This window comes from Bufo gargarizans, chromosome 5, assembly GCF_014858855.1.
Source record: "Bufo gargarizans isolate SCDJY-AF-19 chromosome 5, ASM1485885v1, whole genome shotgun sequence".
Taxonomy (NCBI): domain Eukaryota; kingdom Metazoa; phylum Chordata; class Amphibia; order Anura; family Bufonidae; genus Bufo; species Bufo gargarizans.
This window is the reverse complement of record NC_058084.1, coordinates 98490093-98515629: the sequence shown is the minus strand read 5'-3', so window position 1 is coordinate 98515629 and position 25537 is coordinate 98490093. Positions and strand designations below refer to the sequence as shown.

The 25537-nt window shown below is 43.3% G+C and overlaps 1 protein-coding gene across 1 annotated transcript in view; it reads right to left on the bottom strand.

The window, feature by feature from the left end:
* The window catches only part of ST18 (ST18 C2H2C-type zinc finger transcription factor), a 197697-nt gene that overhangs the window by 35697 nt on the left and 136463 nt on the right, over positions 1-25537 (bottom strand). The window contains exons 14-15 of the mRNA XM_044295392.1: positions 23502-23723; positions 19411-19496 (exon numbers count right to left, since the gene is read on the bottom strand). Of these exons, the coding sequence (XP_044151327.1) occupies positions 19411-19496; positions 23502-23723 (308 nt within the window). The remainder of the gene's footprint in view (positions 1-19410; positions 19497-23501; positions 23724-25537) is intronic.

Genomic DNA, 25537 nt, shown 5'->3' with positions numbered 1-25537 from the left:
AATACCATAAATATACCTAAACCAGGCACGGCTTGAGATCAAATTCTATATTCATCCCTTTAGGTTGAAGGGTGCCTAATCTGTATATCCATTCGATCTCTCTTCTATTTATTCGCATAACTGGGTCACCACCCCGCCAATGGGGTTTCACTAATTCTACTCCCATGAACTTCAAACCTCTAGGGTTCTTCTCATGGTGCTCCTTAAAATGCATAGAGACACTATGGGTGGTTAGACCTTTTTTGATATTACGGATGTGTTCCTGTATTCTAACTTCCAGTTTTCTGAGGGTTCTTCCCACGTACTGGAGGCCACAAGGGCACTCCAGTACGTATATCACCCCTTCATTCTTACAGGACAGGCCCCCTTTCACTTTAAACTCTTGTCCATTTACTGTGGACTTTACTACCCCCCACATGCTGCATTCTCTCTCTCAGGGTTCTATTCTTGCAGGCTATACAAAAGCCGCACCATGTAAATTTCTGCGTGTCTTTCTTTTTGGGGACAGTCGAAATCACGCTATGTACTAAGCGTGTATTCAGAAATAATATATAAGAAGGCCCCTAATCTGAATACACGCTTAGTACATAGCGTGATTTCGACTGTCCCCAAAAAGAAAGACACGCAGAAATTTACATGGTGCGGCTTTTGTATAGCCTGCAAGAATAGAACCCTGAGAGAGAGAATGCAGCATGTGGGGGTAGTAAAGTCCACAGTAAATGGACAAGAGTTTAAAGTGAAAGGGGGTCTGTCCTGTAAGAATGAAGGGGTGATATACGTACTGGAGTGCCCTTGTGGCCTCCAGTACGTGGGAAGAACCCTCAGAAAACTGGAAGTTAGAATACAGGAACACACCCGTAATATCAAAAAAGGTCTAACCATCCATAGTGTCTCTATGCATTTTAAGGAGCACCATGAGAAGAACCCTAGAGGTTTGAAGTTCATGGGAGTAGAATTAGTGAAACCCCATTGGCGGGGTGGTGACCCAGTTATGCGAATAAATAGAAGAGAGATTGAATGGATATACAGATTAGGCACCCTTCAACCTAAAGGGATGAATATAGAATTTGATCTCAAGCCATGCCTGGTTTAGGTATATTTATGGTATTGACATTGCATTGCGCCGGAGTAGTGGAATAAGGAATTGTCCAGAAGGGGACAAGTGGACCAGTGAATTCATGAATGAAGCACTTTTGTAGTCAGTCATTGGTTGATCTAGCCGTGTTTAGAATATAACTCCCAAAGGGGAGAGTCAGCATGAAAAAACCATTGCGATTTATTGTGAAAAATTTTTTGAAGGAAGGAAAAAAAGGATTATTATTTTTTTTGAGTGAAAGTTTAATGGTTGATGGAGTATATTTTATTTGCATTTTATTTATTTATTCTTTATGTATTTTATTTGGAAAATGAGCACTTTGGAGAAATCCCTGGAGCAATTAGATTAGTAATGCAATCATCAGGTGTGCCATGTGGGGGGGGGGGGGGAGGGGGTTAAATAGCCGCCTACCCTAGGCATGGTAGATTCTCGCCCCTGACGAAGCTTTATGTGAAACCCGGGTCGGGCTGTGCGGAAAGAATACTATCATATTGATATGCTGAATAACCTTTTTACTTCTGTGAGTATAATAAAACAGAAAGTTTTACTGTGCCGGAGGTACTCTCACTATTGTGTGATTTATGACATCTTGCAGAAAAGCCTTTAACGATCCAGCAAAGATTTGCTGAGCTTCAATCTGGGTTGAAGCACACCACTATCTAACTAAAGGGTGTCTGTCTTGAGCCAGAGAAAGTGATTACCTGCATTCCTGGAAAAACGCCTTGTGTGAACAAGGAGCAGCGCGGTCCCACTACATTAACAATATTGGCACAAAACCTTCAGGCTTCTGCTAGAAAGCTGAACATAAAGAGGAACTTCATCTTTCAGCATGACAATGACCCAAAGCATACATCCAAATCAACAAAGGAATGGCTTCACCAGAAGAAGATTCGAGTTTTGGAAAGGCCCAGCCAGAGCCCAGACCTGAATCCGATTGAAAATCTGTGGGGTGATCTGAAGAGCACTGTGCACAGGAGATGCCAGAGTTTTTGCAAAGAAGAGTGGGCAAATCTTGCTGAGTCAAAATATGCCATGCTGATAGACTCATACCAAAAAAGGACTGAGTGCTGTAATCAAATCAAAAGGTGCTTCAACCAAGTATTAGTTTAAAGGTGTGCACCGTTATGCAACCATATTATTTTATTTTTATATTTTTTCTTCCCTCTACCTAAAAGATTTCAGTTTGTTTTTCAATTTAGTGGTACAGTTTATAGGTCACATTAAAGGTAGAAAAAGTTCTGAAATGATTTATCTTTGTCTAATTTTTTTTACATCACAGAAACCTGACATTTTAACAGGGGTCTGTAGACTTTTTATATCCACTGTGTATATATATATATATATACAGTACAGACCAAAAGTTTGGACACATCTTCTCATTCAAAGAGTTTTCTTTATTTTCATGACTATGAAAATTGTAGATTCACACTGAAGGCATCAAAACTATGAATTAACACATGTGGAATTATATACATAACAAAAAAGTGTGAAACAACTGAAAATATGTCATATTCTAGGTTCTTCAAAGTAGCCACCTTTTGCTTTGATTTCTGCTTTGCACACTCTTGGAATTCTCTTGATGAGCTTCAAGAGGTAGTCACCTGAACTGGTTTTCACTTCACAGGTGTGCCCTGTCAGGTTTAATAAGTGGGATTTCTTGTCTTATAAATGGGGTTGGGACCTTCAGTTGCGTTGTGGAGAAGTCAGGTGGATACACAGCTAATAGTCCTACTGAATAGACTGTTAGAATTTGTATTATGGCAACAAAAAAGCAGCTAAGTAAAGAAAAACGAGTGGCCATCATTACTTTAAGAAATGAAGGTCAGTCAGTCCGAAAAATTGGGAAAACTTTGAAAGTGTCCCCAAGTGCAGTCACAAAAACCATCAAGCACTAAAAAGAAACTGGCTCACATGCGGACCGCCCCAGGAAAGGAAGACCAAGAGTCACCTCTGCTGCGGAGGATAAGTTCATCCGAGTCACCAGCCTCAGAAATCGCAGGTAAACAGCAGCTCAGATTAGAGACCAAGTCAATGCCACACAGAGTTCTAGCAGCAGACACATCTCTAGAACAACTGTTAAGAGGAGACTGTGTGAATCAGGCCCTCATGGTAGAATATCTGCTAGGAAACCACTGCTAAGGACAGGCAACAAGCAGAAGAGACTTGTTTGGGCTAAAGAACACAAGGAATGGACATTAGACCAGTGGAAATCTGTGCTTTGGTCTAAGGAGTCCAAATTTGAGATCTTTGGTTCCAACCACCGTGTCTTTGTGCGACGCAGAAAAGGTGAACGGATGGACTCTACATGCCTGGTTCCCACCGTGAAGCATGGAGGAGGAGGTGTGATGGTGTGGGGGTGCTTTGCTGGTGACTCTGTTGGGGATTTATTCAAAATTGAAGGCATACTGAACCAGCATGGCTACCACAGCATCTTGCAGCGGCATGCTATTCCATCCGGTTTGTGTTTAGTTGGACCATCATTTATTTTTCAACAGGACAATGACCCCAAACACACCTCCAGGCTGTGTAAGGGCTATTTGACCATGAAGGAGAGTGATGGGGTGCTAAGCCAGATGTCCTGGTCTCCACAGTCACCGGCCCTGAAACCCAATCGAGATGGTTTGGGGTGAGCTGGACCGCAGAGTGAAGTCAAAAGGGCCAACAAGTGCTAAGCATCTCTGGGAACTCCTTCAAGACTGTTGATGGACCATTTCAGGTGACTACCTCTTGAAGCTCATCAAGAGAATGCCAAGAGTGTGCAAAGCAGTAATCAAAGCAAAAGGTGGCTACTTTGAAGAACCTAGAATATGACATATTTTCAGTTGTTTCACACTTTTTTGTTATGTATATAATTCAACATGTGTTAATTCATAGTTTTGATGCCTTCAGTGTGAATCTACAATTTTTATAGTCATGAAAATAAAGAAAACTCTTTGAATGAGAAGGTGTGTCCAAACTTTTGGTCTGTATTGTATATACATATATATATATATATATATAGCGAGAGAGAGGGAGATGCAGAATATCAACGCAACACTTTCGGTTTTGCTCCCATTTTGCATGAGCTGAACTCAAAGATCTGAAACATTTTCTACATACACAAAAGACCCATTACTCTTGAATATTGTTCACAAATCTGTATAAATCTGTGTTAGTGACCACTTCTCCTTTGCCAAGATAATCCATCCCTCCTCACAGGTGTGGCATATCAAGGTGCTGATTAGATAGCATGAATATTGCACAGGTGTGCCTTAGACTGCCCACAATAACAGGACACTCTGAAATGCGCAGTTTGATCACACAGCACAATTCCACAGATGTCGCAACGTTTGAGGGAGCGTACAATTTGCATGCTGACTGCAGGAATGTCTACCAGAGCTGTTGCCCGTGCAATGAATGTTCATTTCTCTACCATAAGCCGTCTCCAAAGGCGTTTCAGAGAATTTGTCAGTACATCCAACTGGCCTCACAACCGCAGACCCTGTGTAACCACACCAGCCCAGGACCTCCACATCCAGCATATTCACCTCCATGATTGTTTGAGACCAGCCACCCGGACAGCTGCAGCAACAATTGGTTTTCATAAAGTTCTACACAAACTGTCAGAAGCTCATCTGCATGCTCATCACCCTTATCGGGGTCTGGACCTGACTGCAGTTTGTCGTTGTAACCTACTTGAGTGGGCAAATGCTCACATTCAATGGCGTCTGGCACGTTGGAGAAGTGTTCTGTTCATGGATGAGTCCCAATTTTCACTGTTCAGGGCAGATGGCAGGCAGCATGTGTGGCGTTGTGTGGGTGAGCGGTTTGCTGACGTCAACGTTGTGGATCGAGTGGCCCATGGTGGCGGTGGGGTTATGGTATGGGCAGGCGTATGTTATGGACAACGAACACAGGTGCATTTTATTGATGAATGCACGGAGATACCGTGATGAGATCCTGAGGCCCATTGTTGTGCCATTCATCCACGACCATCACCTAATGTTGCAGCATGATAATGCACGGCCACATATTGCAAGGATCTGTACACATTTCCTGGAAGCTGAAAACATCCCAGTTCTTGCATGGCCAGCATACTCACCAGACATGTCACCTATTGAGCATGTTTGGGATGCTTTAGATCGGCGTATACGACAGCGTGTTCCAGTTCCTGCCAATATTCCGCAACTTCGCACAGCTATTGAAGAGGAGTGGACCAACATTCCACAGGCCACAATCAACAGCCTGATCCACTCTGCGACGGAGATGTGTTGCACTGCGTGAGGCAAATGGTGGCCACACCAGATACTGACTGGTTTTCTGACCCCCCTTCCCCCAGTAAGACAAAACTATGCACATTTCAGAGTGTCCTTTTATTGTAGGCAGTCTAAGGCACACCTGCGCTATATTCATGCTGTATAATCGGCACCTTGATATGCCAAACCTGTGAGGTGGGATGGATTATCTCGGCAAAGGAGAAGTGCTCACTAACACAGATTTAGAAAGATTTGTGAACAATATTTAAGAGTAATGGGTCTTTTGTGTATGTCGAAAATGTTTCAGATCTTTGAGTTCAGCTCATGCAAAATGGGAGCATAACCGAAAGTGTTGCGTTTATATTTTTGTTCAGTGTATATATCATCTATCATATCTGTATATACATATCTATATATATATTTATATATATTTGTCATCTACCGTATATATATATCTTTAATCATGGGCATGGACAGAGGCGTAGCTAGAACTGACAGGGCCCTACAGCAAATTTTTGTACAGGGACACCCCCACACATACACACTTCTTCACAAACCCCATCCTCCTGTGCAAACCCCTCTCATATGACTATTTTGTGAATTTTTATTTACTGTATTTATTTATTTACCTGTCATTTTTAGCACAACTTTAATTTTAACATTTACAGTTGCTGACAGAGTTTATATTCAACTCAACCCCTTTAAAACCTGCGCTGCAATTGTAATAGACATGTCTGATTTACCTCTACATATCCACAAGTATTTTAGCCCCTGTACCTTTGATAAAGCAGCCATGGACACACTCATACACACACTTTCCACATACATAGGCACACTCTCCCCATACATGGACGCAGTCATACACGCACTCTCCACATACATGGACGCAGTCATACACGCACTCTCCACATACATGGACGCAGTCATACACGCACTCTCCACATATATGGACGCACTCTCCACATACATGGACGCAGTCATACATGCATTCTCCACATATATGGACGCACTCTCCACATATATGGATGCAGTCATACACGCATTCTCGACATACATGGACGCACTCTCCACATATATGGACACAGTCATACACACACTCTCCACATATATGGACGCACTCTCCACATACATGGACGCAGTCATACATGCATTCTCCACATATATGGACGCACTCTCCACATATATGGACGCAGTCATACACGCATTCTCGACATACATGGACGCACTCTCCACATATATGGACACAGTCATACACACACTCTCCACATACAAGGACGCAGTTATACATGCACTCTCCACATACATGGACACAGTCATACACGGACTCTCCACATATATGGACACACTCTCCACATACATGGACGCAGTCATACACACACTCTCCACATACATGGACGCACTCTCCACATACATGGACGCAGTCATACACGTACTCTCCACATACATGGACGCACTCTCCACATACATGGATGCACTCTCCACAAACATGGACACACTCACCACACACATGCAGCTGCTTTCCCTGATAGCTATGCCACTGGGCAGGGACTTACTTGTTTGTGGTCGTGGGGGGTAGCTTTGGGGTCCGATCGCCAGTGGGTCAATATGCTGCTGTTTTCACAGGTCTGCTGGCAATGGTAAGGATCGCGCATGAGCGATCCCTCACGGGAGGCTCTGACGTTTCGTGTACAGAGCCGGGCCACTCTCTAAGGTTGGGATAAAGCCTGTACACAAAACTTCACCACAGGCAGGACTGGTGCAAGCAAATTTTTCTGCCCCCCCCCTTGACCCACCCCTTTTTGTCAGCCACATATTTATACAGACTGTACCCTTCATTGTGGTAAGGCCAAGTTTTCTCCCTCCAGCTACATACCATGTCATCCACAGATCCCCACAAGTGTCATCCACAGATCCCCACAAGTGTCATCCACAGATCCCCACAAGTGTCATCCACAGATCCCCTCCCCGCCCAGTGCCACCTCCTAGCTAATTTATTCACTTCACTTGCCTCTGTGTAATTGCAGAGAAGCGCCTTAATCTCGAACAGGCGCACTGGCAGAGGCATCGTCGAACGAGGTGCGCTGGAAGACAGCACATGCACACTTCGCTCGACAATGCCTCTGCCAGTGCACCTGTGCGAGAATACACAGAGGCAAGTGAAGTGAATAAATTAGCTAGGAGGCAGCGATGCAGGCCGGCGCCTCCAACAAGAGTGCGCTCTACGCCATGGCATACCTTGCTTATGGGTGGATGCCTGGTGAATGACATCACGTGACCTGCATCAGTGCCACAGAAACAAGATATTTTAGATAAAAAGACTACATTACAAAGGTATTAGATATGTTATAAGGCACATGGGCATATATTTATATAACTCGGACAACCCCTTTAAGATATAAAGCTTAGATTACCAGTTTTCAAACAAGACCAAGACCATTTCTCTATCTTCTACAGAGCCCAGGAGATGAAGGCTTAAAGCAGCCCCCATCACCCTGCTCCCTGAGCTCTACTTGGGCTGAACTGTTAGGTCCTTTTTCCAAAGCCGGTGCAGAGTTCCGGCAAAACGGTTAGATATATTTTTGTTTGATACTTAATTCCATATGTGTTATTTCATTGTATTCATGTTTTTAATATAAATCTACAATGTAGAAAATGTACAGTATTTTACAGTGATGGTCATGTTCTTTTAGTGAATCTAAAGCACAACAATTTAAAGCAAAAAAATAAATTAAATTATTTACTAGTTATTAGGGTTTTTGGACCCCAGACCCGAACATTTCAGTAAAAGTTCGGGTTCGGATATATTAGCGCTTTTTGAAAGGCTGCAGAGCAGCAAATCAACAAGTGTTTAACTCTGTGCCCTTAGAAGCCATCACAGCTATGCCTACTAATGGCATGGCTGTGATTGGCCAGTGCAGCATTTGACCCAGCCGCTATATAAGCTGGAGTCACGTAGCGCTGCACATCACTCTGCTGTTACTAGTGTAGGGAGAGGATGCTGCTGCTGTGAGGGAGAGAATAGGAAAGAAACTTTAATCAGAACTGCAATTGAACTCCGCGATCTACATAGATTTTGTTGTGTGGGTTCAGTGCACAATCTTTTTACCCTGCCCTGAGCCCAGTGACAGAGAAAAAGAACTTTTATCCGTTTGTTAGTTAGGTGGGCGGCGGCGGCCATTTAAGGCAAGCTCAGTGCACCAGCACTACATGTGTGCTTTTATGACATTAAAATCCAAGCTTGAAATACTGCATTCATAATCTGGGTTTAAAAAAACACAAATTTTTGGAAATATACATCTTGTGCCTTTGCAGCATTAGTCAGTGTGCAATTTAAGCTAGAAATACAGCTATAATTTTCTGGGTTTTAAAAAACACCCATTTTGGGAAAAATACTACATTTTACAGCCCTTGCTGCATCTGTACTTGTGAAATTCAAGCATTATATACTGCTGTTATATTCTGTTATTCAAAAAACACCCATTTTGGACAAAATACTTAATTTGTGGCCTTGTCTGCATCTGTCAGTGTGAAATTCAAGCATTATATACTGCTGTCATATTCTGTTATTAAAAAAACACCCTTTTTGGGCAAAGTACTTACTATTGCAGCCTTTGCTGCAACTGTTATTGTTAAAACAAGCTTCAAACATTTTTGGCAATACCCTCCATCTGGGGCCTCTGCCGCATTAGTCAGTGTGCAATTTAAGCTAGAAATATAGCTTTAATTTTCTGGGTTTTAAAAAAACACCCTATTTGGGCAAAATACACAATCTTGCCCCTGCATCTGTACGTGTGAAATTCAAGAGTTATATACTGCTGTCATATTCTGTTATTCAAAAAACACCCATTTTGGGCAAAATACTGTAATTTGCAGCCTTGTATGGATCTGTCAGTGTGAGATACACGCTTTAGATACTGCTTTGCTATTCTGGTATTAAAAAAACACCCATGTTGGGCAAAATACTTAGTTTGTGGCCTTGTCTGCATCTGTACGTGTGAAATTCAAGCGTTATATACTGCTGTCATATTCTGGTATTAAAAAACACAAATTTAGGGCAAAAATCTTAATTTTGCCGCCTTGTCTACATCTGTTTGTGTAAGATACACCCTTTAGATACTGTTCTATTCTGCTATAAAAAAAAAACACCCATTTAGGGCAAAAAACTTAATTTTGAAGCCTTTGCTGCATCTGTCATTGTGAGATACAGCCTTTACATACTGCTGTGCTATTCTGGTATTAAATAAACACCCATTTTGGGCAAACATTTTAATTTGCGGCCTTGTCTGCATCTGTACGTGTGAGATACACACTTTAGATACTGCTGTGCTATTCTGGTATTAAAAAAACATCAATTTTGGGCAAAAATCTTAATTTGCGGCCTTGTCTGCATCTGTACGTGTGAGTGTCACGATGGGGACCCCCCCACCGTGCGGTGTCAAAGGGTAAAAAGGGGATCAGCCTGGCCAAAAGGAGTAATAAAGGAGCAGGTCATCTCCTACAGCATCCCTAATCCTCTCCCTGACTCCTCACCGTATTAGCGGACCCCGATGGTAGGACAACTCATACTCTGGATTTCTAGAGACCCTAAGTCGCCCTGGTAATCCCTCACCAAGGAGCCAGAAAGAGACGACCTGTTCATCCCAGTCATGGAGGAACTGAATATAACCCACGCAAACCAAAACATAAGAAGGGAAGGAGACACCATAAGAACATCAACATCTATGACCACAAGCGTGGCCCTCCCCTCACTGGACAGATGGAACACCTTGGACTGGAGCAGAGCTCCAGCACCAAGACAGCTGAAGTATCACTGACTCCAGCCAGGAAACCACAGAAGATAAAAGCCAAATAACCACACGCAGTCAGGGAGTTAACCCTTACAGCACCAGACAGATGGAGGCTACAACTTAAAGGGGAAGTGCACACACAAGCATGCCAAACCATACGTTACCACCGGCAACAGCATGCGTGGCAACCATGTCCCGGCAATCACCCAGAAGACCAAGACACTGCCACCGCATGCTCTCAGAGCAACACGTTGCCGCGGGCAACCGCAAGTGTGGCAGCAGTGTCACAGCGCAAACCAAAGGCCGTTACACTCCCACCCGTCAAAGCCCCCACAACAAAAAAAGGGGAACTAAACAGATCAGTGTCAGTGCAAGGAAGTCTCTAAAAGACTGCTGCCAGCCCCGGAACCACCTAGAAACCAGGCAGCCAGCCACCATACAGCTCAGAGAGACCGCACTAATCACTGTGTCCACCTCAGACCCAGTTCACACAAGGTCACTGCCAGCAACCATTCCCAACCAGCACACAGCTAGTACACAACGGGTATGCAGCCAGCACACAACACAAATGACAAAACCACTGAGACATGGACAAGGGGAAGTAATAAGATTCAGCTTCAGAGCAAGGATGTCTCTCTAAGACTGCCGCCAGCCCCTGGAGCAACGCAAAGGAACCAGGGCACCAGCCACCAAACAGCCCAGAGAAACCGCACTGAACGCTGCGTTTACCTCAGACACGGTTCACACCAGGTTGCTGCCAGCATGCATCTCCAAACAGCACACAGCCACTACACCACAAGAATGCATCCAGCACTCAACAGAAGCACCTGAACCACTGAGAAATGGATGAGGAGAAACGCAAACACCACTGAAGGTTCACACCAACTGCAACCAACTGTCACAGGGAACCTCACTGTTAACAGCGTCTCACCTTTCACCCTTCCTCCGGAGGATAAGCATGTGCGCCAGAAAATGGCAGGCGACACATGCTGGGCCCTCTTCCGAAGGCTCCAAACAAGGAGCCTTTGTGGTCATACTGTCACAATGGGGAGTGGGGGAAACCCTCCACCGTGCGGTGTCAAAGGGTAAAAACGGGATCAGTCTGCCCAAAAGGAGTAATAAGGGAGCAGGTCACCTCCTACAGTGTCCCTAATCCTCTCCCTGACTCCTCACCGTATGAGCGGACCCCGATGGTAGGACGACTCATACTCTGGATTCCTAGATACCCTAAGTCGCCCTGATAATCCCTCACCAAGGAGCCGGGAAGAGACGACTTGTTCATCCAAATCATGGAGGAACAGGAGTCTCTATCTGAGGCCAGGCTGCAAGGAGAGGGGAACACATACAGCATATGGAGATGGCAGGTAAGCGAAACCCATAACACACTTGCCTGCCACAGACACCCTGGCTGTAACCCGTGCACTAGTGCTGCTGTGCACACCAACATTAAAGGACACAGCACACACCACACACCACAAACCACACAGGATTCCAGGACACCGATAGCTGCAATAAACGTGAGACAGGGGAATGTCTAGCAAACATGCTGAACACCAAACATCACCAGCCATGTAACACCACACAAGACATACAACACCCCGAACATAACCCATGCAAACCAAAACATAAGAAGGGAAGGAGACACCCTAAGAACATCAACATCTATGACCACAAGGGTGGCCCTCACTGGACAGATGGAACACCCTGGACTCCAGCACCAAGACAGCTGAAGTACCACTGACTCCAGCCAGGAAACCACAGAAGATAAAAGCCAAATGACCACACCCAGTCAGGGAGTTAACCCTTACAGCACTTGCCAGAGGGAGGCTACAACTTAAAGGGGAAGTGCACACACAAGCATGCCAAACCACAGGTTACCACCAGCAACAGCATGTGTGGCAACTATGTCCCGGCAATCACCCAGAAGGCCGAGACACTGCCACCGCATGCTCTCACAGCAACACGTTGCCATGGGCAACCGCAACTGTGGCAACAGTGTCACAGCGCAAACCAAAGGCTGTGACAGTGAGATACTTGCTTTAGATAGTGCTGTGCTATTCTAGTATTAAAAAAACACCCATTTAGGGCAAAAATCTTAATTTTGCAGCCTTTGCTGTATATGTCATTGTGATATACAGTACAGACCAAAAGTTTGGACACACCTTCTCATTCAAAGAGTTTTCTTTATTTTCATGACTATGAAAATTGTAGATTCACACTGAAGGCATCAAAACTATGAATTAACACATGTGGAATTATATACATAACAAAAAAGTGTGAAACAACTGAAAATATGTCATATTCTAGGTTCTTCAAAGTAGCCACCTTTTGCTTTGATTACTGCTTTGCACACTCTTGGCATTCTCTTGATGAGCTTCAAGAGGTAGTCACCTGAAATGGTTTTCACTTCACAGGTGTGCCCTGTCAGGTTTAATAAGTGGGATTTCTTGCCTCATAAATGGGGTTGGGACCATCAGTTGCGTTGTGGAGAAGTCAGGTGGATATACAGCTGATAGTCCTACTGAATAGACTGTTAGAATTTGTATTATGGCAAGAAAAAAGCAGCTAAGTAAAGAAAAACGAGTGGCCATCATTACTTTAAGAAATGAAGGTCAGTCAGTCTGAAAAATTGGGAAAACTTTGAAAGTATCCCCAAGTGCAGTCATAAAAACCATCAAGCACTACAAAGAAACTCACATGCGGACCACCCCAGGAAAGGAAGACCAAGAGTCATCTCTGCTGCGGAGGATAAGTTCATCCGAGTCACCATCCTCAGAAATTGCAGGTTAACAGCAGCTCAGATTAGAGACCAGGTCAATGCCACACAGAGTTCTAGCAGCAGACACATCTCTATAACAACTCTTAAGAGGAGACTGTGTGAATCAGGCCTTCATGGTAGAATATCTGCTAGGAAACCACTGCTAAGGACAGGCAACAAGCAGAAGAGACTTGTTTGGGCTAAAGAACACAAGGAATGGACATTAGACCAGTGGAAATCTGTGCTTTGGTCTGATGAGTCCAAATTTGAGATCTTTGGTTCCAACCACCGTGTCTGTGCGACGCAGAAAAGGTGAACGGATGGACTCTACATGCCTGGTTCCCACCGTGAAGCATGGAGGAGGAGGTGTGATGGTGTGGGGGTGCTTTGCTGGTGACACTGTTGGGGATTTCTTCAAAATTGAAGGCATACTGAACCAGCATGGCTACCACAGCATCTTGTAGTGGCATGCTATTCCATCCGGTTTGCGTTTAGTTGGACCATCATTTATTTTTCAACAGGACAATGACCCCAAACACACCTCCAGGCTGTGTAAGGACTATTTGACCATGAAGGAGAGTGATGGGGTGCTGCGCCAGATGACCTGGCCTCCACAGTCACTGGACCTGAACCCAATCAAGATGGTTTGGGGTGAGCTGGACCGCAGAGTGAAGGCAAAAGGACCAACAAGTGCTAAGCATCTCTGGGAACTCGTTCAAGACTGTTGGAAGACCATTTCAGGTGACTACCTCTTGAAGCTCATCAAGAGAATGCCAAGAGTGTGCAAAGCAGTAATCAAAGCAAAAGGTGGCTACTTTGAAGAACCTAGAATATGACATATTTTCAGTTGTTTCACACTTTTTTGTTATGTATATAATTCCACATGTGTTAATTCATAGTTTTGATGCCTTCAGTGTGAATCTACAATTTTCATAGTCATGAAAATAAAGAAAACTCTTTGAATGAGAAGGTGTGTCCAAACATTTGGTCTGTACTGTACACCCTTTAGATACTGTTGTTATATTCTGCTATTAAAAAAACACCCATTTAGGGCAATTTTTTTTATTTTGCAGCCTTTGCTGCATCTATCATTGTGAGATACACCCTTTACATACTTCTGTGCTATTCTGGTATTAAATAAACACCCATTTTGAGCAAAAATCTTAATTTGCGGCCTTGTCTGTATCTGTACGTGTGAGATACACCCTTTAGATACTGTTGTTCTATTCTATATTTAAAAAAACACCCATTTAGGGCAAAAATCTTAATTTTGCAGCCTTGGCTGCATATGTCATTGTGAGATACACCCTTTAGATACTGTTGTTCTATTCTGGTATTAAATAAACACCCATTTTGGGCAAAAATTGTAATTTGTGGCCTTGTCTGCATCTGTACGTGTGAGATAAACGATTTAGATACTGTTTTATTCTGGTATTAAAAAAACACCCATTTAGGGCAAAAATCTAAATTTTGCAGCCTTTGCTGTATATGTCATTGCGAGATACACCCTTTAGATACGTTTTTTCTATTCTGCCATTAAAAAACACCTATTTAGGGCGAAAAACTTAATTTTGTAGCCTTTGCTGCATCTGTCATTGTGAGGTGCACGCGATAGATACTGTTGTTCTATTCTGTTATTTAAAAAAAGACACCAATTTTGGGCAAGATCCTAAATTTGAGAAATATGAGGAAAGCATCAAATAAGGGACGTGGCCCCGGTCGTGCAGCTACTGGTAGAGCTCCTGCAGGTAGAGGACGTGGTCGATCTGTGCCAGCTACACACACAAGTGAAACACCTTCCTCAGGGGCGAGTAGGCGACAGAAGCTTCAGCGGTATTTGGTCGGGCCTAATGCGGTTCTACGAATGGTGAGGCCAGAACAAGTACAGGTGATAGTAGATTGGGTTGCTGACAGTGAGTCCAGTTCCTTCATATTGTCTCCCACCCAGTCTCCTGCTGAAAGATCAGAGGTGGCACCCGCAGCCGATGTCCATCAGTCTTTCACCTCACCCCCTTGCAAATCAGCCAAGCAGCCTGAGCCCCAAGTCATGCAGCAGTCTCTTCTGCTTTTTGATGACTTTGTTAGCAGGGTTTCCCAGTGCCAACCACCTAGCCCTGCCCCAGAAGTGGAAGCGATTGAGTGCACCGATGCCCAACCACTTATGTTTCAAGATGAGTACATGGGAGGACCATCGCAGCACGTCTCGGATAATGACGAAACACAGGTGCCAACTGCTGGGGCTTTTGAAAGTGTGCAGACCAACAAGGAGGGCAGGGGTAAAGACTGGGTGGAAGATAATGTGGGGGACGATGAGGTCCTCGACCCCACATGGAATCAAGGTCATGCTAGTGACCTGTGTAGTTCGGAGGAAGAGGCTGTGGTCACACAGGGCCACCAGCACAGCAGAGGAGGGAGCAGGGTGCAAAAGCGGAGTGGCCGTCCCCTAGACAGTACGCCTGCTACTGCCCACCGCAGCAAAGGACTGAGCACACCAAAGCCAGCTCCAAGGAGTTCCCTGGCGTGGCAGTTCTTCAGACAATGTGCTGACGACAAGACACGAGTGGTTTGCACGCTGTGCAATCAGAGCCTAAAGCGAGGCATAAACGTTCTCAACCTGAGCTCAACCTGCATGACCAGGCGTCTAAGTGCAAAGCACGAGCTGCAGTGGAGTAGAAACCTCAAAAACCAAGAAAGGTCTCTGACTCCTCCTGCTTCCTCTTCTGCTGCAGTCTCGGCCTCGTCATCCACTTCTGGAGTGACAGTGCCACCTGTCACCCCACAAACAGAGGATCTGCCAGCAACACCACCATCTGGGTCACCAAGCATCTCCACAATGTTCCATGGAAGCGTTCAGCTCTCCATCTCCCAAACACTGGAGTGGAAGAGGAAGTACCCCCCTTCCCACCCGCGATCCCTGGCCCTGAATGCCAGCATTTCAAATTTACTGTCCTTTGAAATTCTGTCATTCCGTCTGATGGAGACGGAGAGTTTAAAAGCCTTATGGCGGTGGCTGTCCCACAGTTCGTCATGCCCAGCCGCCACTACTTTTACAGGCATGCCATCCCTTCTCTGCACAACCAAGTAGGGGACAAAATCAGGTCTGCACTTTGCAACACCATCTGTGGCAAGGTGCACCTCACTATGAATACGTGGACCAGTAAGCATGGTCAGGGACGTTATATCTCCATAACAGCACACTGGGTAAATGCAGTAGCCTGAGGCAGATAGCAGTTTGGCGCATGTCCTTCCACCACCGAGGATTGTAGGGTGCTTCAGTTTGCCTCCTGTTGCTTCCTCCTCCTACTCCGCTTCCTCATCCTCTACCGGCTCCTCATTTGGTCAGCGTAACATCTTCACCACCAACTTAGCACAGCCAGGGGTAAACGACAGCAGGCAGTTTTAAAACGTATCTGTTTGGGGGACAAACCCCACACCGCACAGGAGCTGTGGATGGGCCTTGAACAACAAACCGATGAGTGATTGGTGCCAGTGAGCCTCAAGCCCGGCCTGGTGGTGTGCGATAATGGGCGAAATCTCGTAGCAGCTCGGGGACTAGCCGATTTGACGCACATCCCTTTCCTGGCGTATGTGCTGAATTTGGTGGTGCAGAGACTCCTTAAAAATTACCCCGATATGTCAGAGCTGCTGCATAAAGTGCGGGCCGTCTGTGCGTGTTTTCTTCGTTCTCACCCTGCTGCTACTCGCCTGTCAGCGCTGCAGCGTAACTTCGGCCTTCCTGATCACCGCCTCATATGCGACGTTCCCACAAGGTGGAACTCCACCTTGCACATGCTGGCCAGACTGTGCAAGCAGCAGCAGGTGATAGTGGAGTTTCAGCTGCAGCACACACAGGTGAGTCGCTCTGCGGAACAGCACCACTTCACCACCAATGACTGGGCCTCCATGCGAGACCTGTGTTCCTTGTAACTCTGTTTCGAGTACTCCACCAACATGGCCAGTGCAGATAACGCCGTCGTCAGCGTTACTATCCCACTTCTATGCCTCCTTGAAAAAACGCTGCTGGCGATGATGGAAGAGGATGTGGCACAGGAGGAGGAGGAGAAAGTGGGATCCTTTTGATAGGTTTTCCAGCCAGTAATTCACAAGTGGCTCTTAGCGTGGGTTCCTGTACCCACAAACACCAGGTACACAATTTTTCTGCCAGGGCACAGTTCTGGAGGATGATGAGGTGGAGGATGAGGAGGAGGAGATGGAGGAGGACGAACCATGTTCACAGCAGGGTGGCACCCTGACCAGCTCATGGCCATCACTGGTGGATGGGTGGATATAGAGGGTACAGATGATACACCTACCACAGAGAACAGCTTTTTCGTTGCCTCTGGGCAGCCTGGCACACATGAGCGATTACATGCTGCAGTGTCTCCGCAATGACCACCGAGATGCCCACATTTTACCTTACTGGGTTGCCATGCTGCTGGATCCCCGTTACAAGGACAACGCACCATCCTTAATTCCCTCACTGGAGCGTGATCATAAGATGCACGAGTACAAACGCACGCTGGTAGATGCGCTGCTGATGGCATTCCCACCTGACAACGGGGACACAGTGGAAGCATAAGGCGAAGGCAGAGGACGAGGAAGAGGTCGCCAACGCAGCTGGGGCACCGCCAGCACCTCAGAAGGCAGGGTTAGCATGGCCGAAATGTGGAAAATCTTTGTCAGCACGCCACAACAACCAGCACCACCAGCTGATATGGAACGTCTTAGCAGGAGGCAACATTTCAGCAACATGGTGAAGCAGTAAATGTGCACACGCCTACACGTACTGAATGACGGGTCTGCCCCCTTCAACTTCTGGGTCTCCAAATTGGGCACATGGCCTGAGCTTACCCTTTACGCCTTGGAGGTGCTGGCCTGCCCTGCGGCCAGTGTATTATCTGAACGTGTGTTTAGCATGGCAGGGGGCGCTATCGCAGACAAGTGCAGCCGCCTGTCCACAGCCAATGTGGACAAGCTCCCGTTCATTAAAATGAACCAGGCATGGATCCCACAGGACTTGTCCGTACCTTGTTGAGAATAGACATGTATACCGGCCTTAACCAGCCATTGTTATACTACAGCGCAATTGCTCATTCTTGTATTTTTGATATTTCACACTCTTTTGGAGTGCACCCTAATTAAAAACAAAACAAAAATTACAACCAAAAACCAGTGTTGGCTACCTCATCCTCCTCCACCGCCGCTTTCACCTACACCACTACGTCCACCGCCTCCTCAAACTCCTACTCCATATGGACCTCCACCTCATAAATAAAATTTTTTGTTTGTTTATTTTTGTCCTTATTTTGTTTTATTTTATGCCATTTCACTAATTTGTCTGTTACATTTTCGGGTGAAATTCACAAATTTTTAGGTGTGATATACCACTGCTATACCTAGTAGACAGGTAAAAAAAAAAAATCACTAATTTGTCTGTTACATTTTCGGGTGAAATTCACCAATTTTTGGGAGTGATATACCCCTGCTCTACCTAGTTGACAGCTTAATACATTTCACTAATTTTTCTGATACATTCTTGGGTGACATTTTAAAATTTTTGCCGTGTATAAACTACTGCTCTGCATAGGTGACAGGGACTGAAATTTTTAAAAATAATCTGTTTCATTGGTGGGTAACATTAACCCATTTCTGGCGATGAAAAACCCCTGCTCTGCATAGGCGACAGGGACTTAAATTTCTAAAATTTGTCTTTAATTGGCCCTTTCATTCGATCCTTCTGCTTCAATAACTTGTCCCACATTTCCGCTCTATACTAATGCATCCATTGACCTCCCTTGGATGAGGTCTCCCTTTCTCACGCTCCCTCTCTGGCGTGGAACCCTGATTCGCCAATAATAGTGATCAACATAATAGGCTCAGAAAAGAACATCGAAAGTTAATAGAGAAGATATTCAAATGGATCATGGACGTCACAGGGACGTGCGATCAGGCAGAAGTTATCAAGAGTCAACAAAGCGGCAGCAGGGCCTCTCCTGGCTAACGTTTCCAAATCCTAAATACCCCAGTTTCATTCCCTATAATTTTTTTTATTAATCATTCCAATAACAGGGCATCTTAAGAGTCCTGTATTGTTATTTATCGTCACTACCTGCCCGAGTCGGGAGTGGATAATTTGCTTCCACCTACACCTCCACATCCACCGCCTCCTCAACCTCCTACTCCATTACTTTTTATTTTTGCGTATTTTATGTCATTTCCCTTTCCACATTTGTTTGCAGAGCACTTGCCATGCTCTTAACCACATTTTCCATTACATTTTTACAGCTATTTTAGTGCTCAAAAGTTTGGGTTCCCATGGACTTTAATGGGGTTCGGGGTCAAGTTCGTGTCCCGAACTCAAACTTTTTTGTGAAGTTCGGCCGAACCCGTCGAACCCGAACATCTAGGTGTCCTCTCAACTCTACTAGTTATGCCTTGTTGCTTCAGCTGAGTGAAACACTTCTATGTATCAAAGGGTAGTAGTAAGATGTTTGATATGGTTTCCATAAGGATGGGTGCACAGCTTCTTCTTACCTCCACTTGTCTTTATTTTTACGCTCAGTTCCTCCGATGTTTTCCCCTTCTTTATGGCTTGTGCGTTTAAAGGGCATCCAGATAAACTGTAAAATACACAGTAGATGCTTTAGAGTGTTGTTGAATATAATCAGTTCATGTCCTATAAAGCTATCATGTCATGCAACCTGAGCAATAAGTGCCGTTAAAAAAAAAAACAATGCCAGAATTGCTGTTATTCTCTCATTCTGCCTCTCGAAGACTGTAACAAACAGCGATCAAAAAGTTGCATGTATTCCAAAATGATACCAATAAAAACTACAGGTTGTACTGCGAAAACAACACAGCATTGCCACTCACTAAAAAGTTTTAACTAAGGAAAAAAAAAAAATTTGAACCAAATAATAACTGCAAAAAGGCAATTTCAGAAAAATGTTTTGTGTTTGTAAATATGCTGGTATACATAATTTTTAATTATATATCGATGTATTGATGTATTTTCAGCCTCTATCACTTTTGGTTAGATTGTTTGACTCCTCTTTTTTCCCCCATGAGGTTTATTGGATCAGAGCATCTGCTGTGTGGACATAAAGTTAATTTCTCTCTTTATTTCTATGTGAACCTGGAGGCCAGTCTCATAAGAATCAAATTATTATGTATACCAAAATACGTACAAATGTTGGGAGGAGAGAGTGGGAACAAAAGATTTGTTTCTGGTGGTGCCTCTTAAATACATAGCACAACACTGTAAACAAATAAAATGAAAAACAATTCAAGAATTGCAGCAATTCTGTTTCTTGTTTTCTGCATTTCAATAGAAATAATAAAAATCGATCAAAAAGTCATAAATAAACCATATGTTAGTAGTGAAAACTATAGGTTGTACAGCTGAAAACAAGCCCTCACACAAATCCTATACAATAATAAAAAGTTGCTGCTCTCACATTAAAAATTATTGTTAACATTTGTTTTTTGTATGAGTAATATATATATATATATTTGGGATCACAGAATACAGTTATTTTGTCAGTTATACTATAAAATAAATGATGTGAAAAAAAATCCAGAATCATAGTTTTTTTGCTCATTCTACATCCCAGATAAAGGAATAAAAAAAATGATGTCCCATAATGACACCGATGACAACAACAGCATATTCTGGAAAAAACAATCCCAGCACAACTCTGTGGATGGAAAGATTAAAAAGTTATGGTTCTTAGAATATGGTGACCAAATATGGCAAAAGTAGTAAAACATTAAAAAATCTATGCAAATTTGGTATTTCCATTCTCATACAGCGCGCAGAATAAGGATAGCACTAAAATGATTATGTAGGCTGCTCCGGTAGAGGAGCAGCCTGCTGGTGTTCATCACATCCAGCATAGCCAGAAGGGGTTGCAGCACCACTAGGCATCATAGACTATAATAGAAACTGGCAGGGAACCAGCCTGTTTCCAGCATTAGTTCCGAGATTTGGTCAGACAAATAATGCTGAAAGCACCAGCTTTTGTGTGGCCGAATCCCGGCACTAATGCCGGATACAGGCTGGATCCTAACTGAGTCCCATTATAGTCAATGGTCTGCAGCGGGGAAGTAGTAGTAGCGGTAGTATCCAGCTATACCAGATATGATGAACTCTGGCAGGCTTTTCCTCTGCTAGAACAGCCTGCTGAAATTTTTTAGCGCTAGTGTGAAACTAGCCTAACAGTGTGACAATTTTTGACTTTTTAAATCTGACATCAAGTACACATTAACAGAGCCAAACACACCTACTTTCCCACCAACTGTTGAAAATTGGAGAAAATGATTAGTGTAAAATTACAAAAAGTCACAAAAATGGCTTTACACAAAAAGTTACCATGTTTTGGCTCCACATTACTGATGCAGGAAAGTAATAAAGATATCCCATGGTGCCTGCAGAATGGGCAGCATTTTAAACATGACAATTTTCTCTTAAAAATCTACGTCATGAGGTGTGCTGCATAGAAGTGTCAGAGTTTATATAAACAAGTAATCAATGTCCATAAAACTACTTCTTGCACACTCCCTCTGGCTTAAAATATGCCAGCATGCACACTCTAATCTTCCGCAGCCAATGACTTGTTACCTTGTGATACTTTATGCACCTTCCCATGAGGGGAGGTGCCTGAGCAATAGGTTCTAGCTTGCTAGTTTCTTCTGAAAGTGTGCTGTGTCTACTGCCTGTTCCATGTTCCTGACCTCTAATTATCTTTGTTCTGACCCTGAGCTGCCCAGCCTGACCTCAGCCAATTTATCGGCCTGTCCCTGGCTATAGTTGTGCCTACTCTCATGGTGCCCTGCATTGTTGTCTCTCATCCCACATGAATACTCCAGGTGGTAGTGGCCTGGTAGTTCCCCTGTTGTGAAGTAAAGATCTCTGTATAAGGGTTAAAGGGTGAATACTTGGGGAGCTACTTAGATAGCGCCCTTAGGAGTAGTCCCAAGTCAAATCTGTTCAAGTGACACAGTGGTTTAAATGAACATGTAATACATTTAATTTAATATTTCACAGTTGCTTATTAATGTAATACTATTTTATAATAAGTTTCTAGGCTTGATTTATATTTTACAGATATTGTCTATAAGCATGGACAGTAAACAGAGCTTGCCACTAGGGGACAAAATGGAATTAAAGAAAAATGTGTTCTATACATGGGCCAGTTTCAATATCATGTTCATTGATGCTACAGATCCCATTACGATGTATGAAGCAGATGAAAAAAAAAAGCAACCTAGGAATATCTGTTTTTAGATGTTTTTCCTAAAAAAAATTGTGAAAAATACACACGATGAAGACCATATCCTTTGGGCATTATGTTGGAATGCAGTGGAATATGTAATTGGCTATTTAAGGTACATTCAGGAACCTTTTTAGGGTCTGGAAAAGTGGGCTATTTCCTAGGGAGCCCCCAAGAGGAACATTAACAGGGCATTGAACAATTATTTCACCACCATAGTCAACTTTTTGCTCTGTGGCCACTGATACTTAGATTTTGACTTCAGCTGTTTATGGACTTTATCTTCTAAAAATTACTTGCCCTAACCTGAATTGGTGTATCCATTATGCCTGAACTCTGCTAACCCTGAATTTGGATTGAACAACCATGTTTTTCCTACAATTCTGTACAGTATTTCTTGTCTGTATATTATTAGTGACTAAATGGGCATGAGACCTGGGGACAATTTGTCATGAGGTTAGTTTCTGACATAAAACATGGCTAAATGTTTAAAACTTCCAGCACTGACAAAAGTAATTCTTATGAATGTCAGATTTTCATTTTGAAAATCAAATCAAACTAGTTTTTACTATAAAAAATTACTTGACTCATAATTTTTTTTTTTTTAAATGCTGCTATCTGTCAGCCAGTTAAAAACCATTGCATGCACCGTTTTTTGGCTGAAATCTGTCATTCATGCAGAAAAGAGGCCAGATCACCGCCAGACCCCATTAGAGTCAATGGGGAGCCGGTGGTGAACTGTAGATCCGGCAATGCCGGATCCTTTGCCGTATCCTGTGAAATCTGGCAGGCTGCTCTCTGCCAGAACAGGCCACCGCAGATGTAAACATACCCTTACTGAACTGTGTCTATTATGTGATAAAACAAATATTTATTGAGAATTTTATTTAAGAAGACCAATCACAGGAATTATTTTTATCATATAATAGATGCAAGTAAAAAAATAAAAAATAAAAAATTTATGTGATGGTTTCCATAGACTTTAAAACATCTTTGGAGCCATATAATTCTGATAAATTCTCTAAGCTTACTCCAGCTTTTAGGCCGCGTTCAAATTGTAGTTCTTTATTTCCATTTTTTTGTTCTGTTATTGGAGCAGAACAACGAAAACAATGTAAATGCAGGATCCGTCACATGATGGAAACACAGGTGCCCAACAAACCCCTTTGGCTCTAATGTAGTCCATTGGGTTTCTATCATGCGACCCAGCATTTTTACTGGACATGTTCACTGATATGTATTGATCCATAATTTTTTTTTCGTTTTTTGTAGTAAATCATCCTAACACATAAAACACATTTCAGATTTCAAAAATAAATGTACGAAAAAACTAAAGAAAAATATACTAAGTACCTTCTGTGTGTGACAAAAACATTATTGACATGGCCAAGTCCATTGCAGCCTGGAAGTGGACAGTGTGGCAGCTCCTGCTTATTCTGCTTCCATGACAACGATGAGCCATTTAACGTACTCTCCTTTTGCCTTTTAGCAGCCAATGGACAGCCAGAAGCACTTCGATGAGATGTGTATTTACCTGATATGTGGCCTTGGCCATCGCAGCCTACAACAGGACATCTGTGCAAAATATAATCATGATATTATTTTGACAACCTACCTGTTCAGAAAATATTATAAATATTATTTCCTTTTCTATTTTTTTATAACTACATTTTTTAAATTTTTATACTAATTTTTAAATCTGTTATTACTTAAAAAAATATATTTTAATGTCTTATATCCGCTTCAAGATGGCCAAGTAATGTCTGATGACCAGATAGCATCAAGTCATATTAGACAATACATTCTTTGCCTGTAAATTACAGCTAAGACCCTATTGTTGGGTTTAGATACAGAGCATAGGCCCTTTTACGCAAATCAACACAGCAGGCAATTTGTTCTTGTTAATTGCCAGCACGTCATGGCAATTAATGGGGAACGCGCATTCCTAGAAATGCCACTTTCCAATAATTGCCCCGATCATTGGCCCAAGGCCCCAAGCCATGAAGGTTAAAGAGATTTTCCAGTTTTATGTCAATAATCCTTAATCACTTTATAAATTAGAAGTTCTAAAAACTTTATAAAATAGTCAGCCCACCATATGACAATTGAGCGCGAATATTCGAATCGCAAATTTTAATCGCGAATATCGCCAGTTCGAGAATTTGCGAATATTTAGAATATGGTGCTATATATTCGTATTCGAATTTATTGTGAATATATTACATTGCCGATTTTTGCAATCAAGTAAACAATGATTGGAGATTACGAATTCTCGAATTTGCGGCGAATATTCGCCCAAAAATTCACTAAATATTGTGAATTCGAATATTGCCTATGCCGCTCATCACTAATGACAATTGAGCTATTTAGATAAGTAAATGGTAACCTGTGTTCCAAATAAACCTAATACACTAAACAGAAAAGTAGCATGATACCAGCATTGAGAATAGTATAAGTTCATCAGTATAAGGGCTCATTTTTTGCGGCTCAGGTGCGGACCCATTCACTTCAGTGGGGCCGCAAGAGATGCAGACAGCAGTCTGTGTGCTGCCCGCATCCGTGGCCCTGAAAGCCGTAAGGGCCCTTGCACACGACCATATGCCCTCCAGACATATGGTCCGTGAGCGGGCCATATGTCCCAGAGCAGCATTGATCGTGCGTACGGGAGCGCACAGCATCATAGACTACAATAATGTTGTGCACGTCGGGCCACCCGCGATGCTGTTGTCCTGCACTCATACAATCTGACGTCCACAGCATCATTGTAATATATGATGCTGTGCGCTCCCGTGTGCATGATCAATGCCGCTTCGGGACATATGGCCTGCTCACGGACCGTATATCTCGGAGGGCATATGGCCGTATGCAAGGGCGCTAAGTCACATAACACTTCCTCAATACTGGTGTCATCATGGTGAAATATTCACATAAGTGGCAATAATGTACTGTGTAATGTCTATTAATGGCTGGGTAGTTTACCCAGCTTTGTATGTGTTAGGCACTGCTGCCATTATTCACTTGCAGTACATTTACTTATGTACATATTTCACAAGGATGACACCAGTATTGTGGGTGTGCGTCTTTAATTTTTTGGATACCATAGTAAAGATGAATTTATATTACTATCAATGTTGACATTGCATTACAAGTCTGTGCACTTTATTAACATTCTAATAAATAATTTAATTTATTAAGGACTGGATCAGTTTCTGTTTTTGCAGTTTTTTGTTTTTCCCATTCCGCTTTCCAAGAGCCATAACTAAAATGTTTCATTCACATTTTTTTTCTGTTTGCTCGCCTATTAACCCCTTCCCACCCGGCGCTATACATATACAGCACATGAATGGTCTTTAAAGATGGAGATCGCTCGCGAACACAGAGGTCGCATT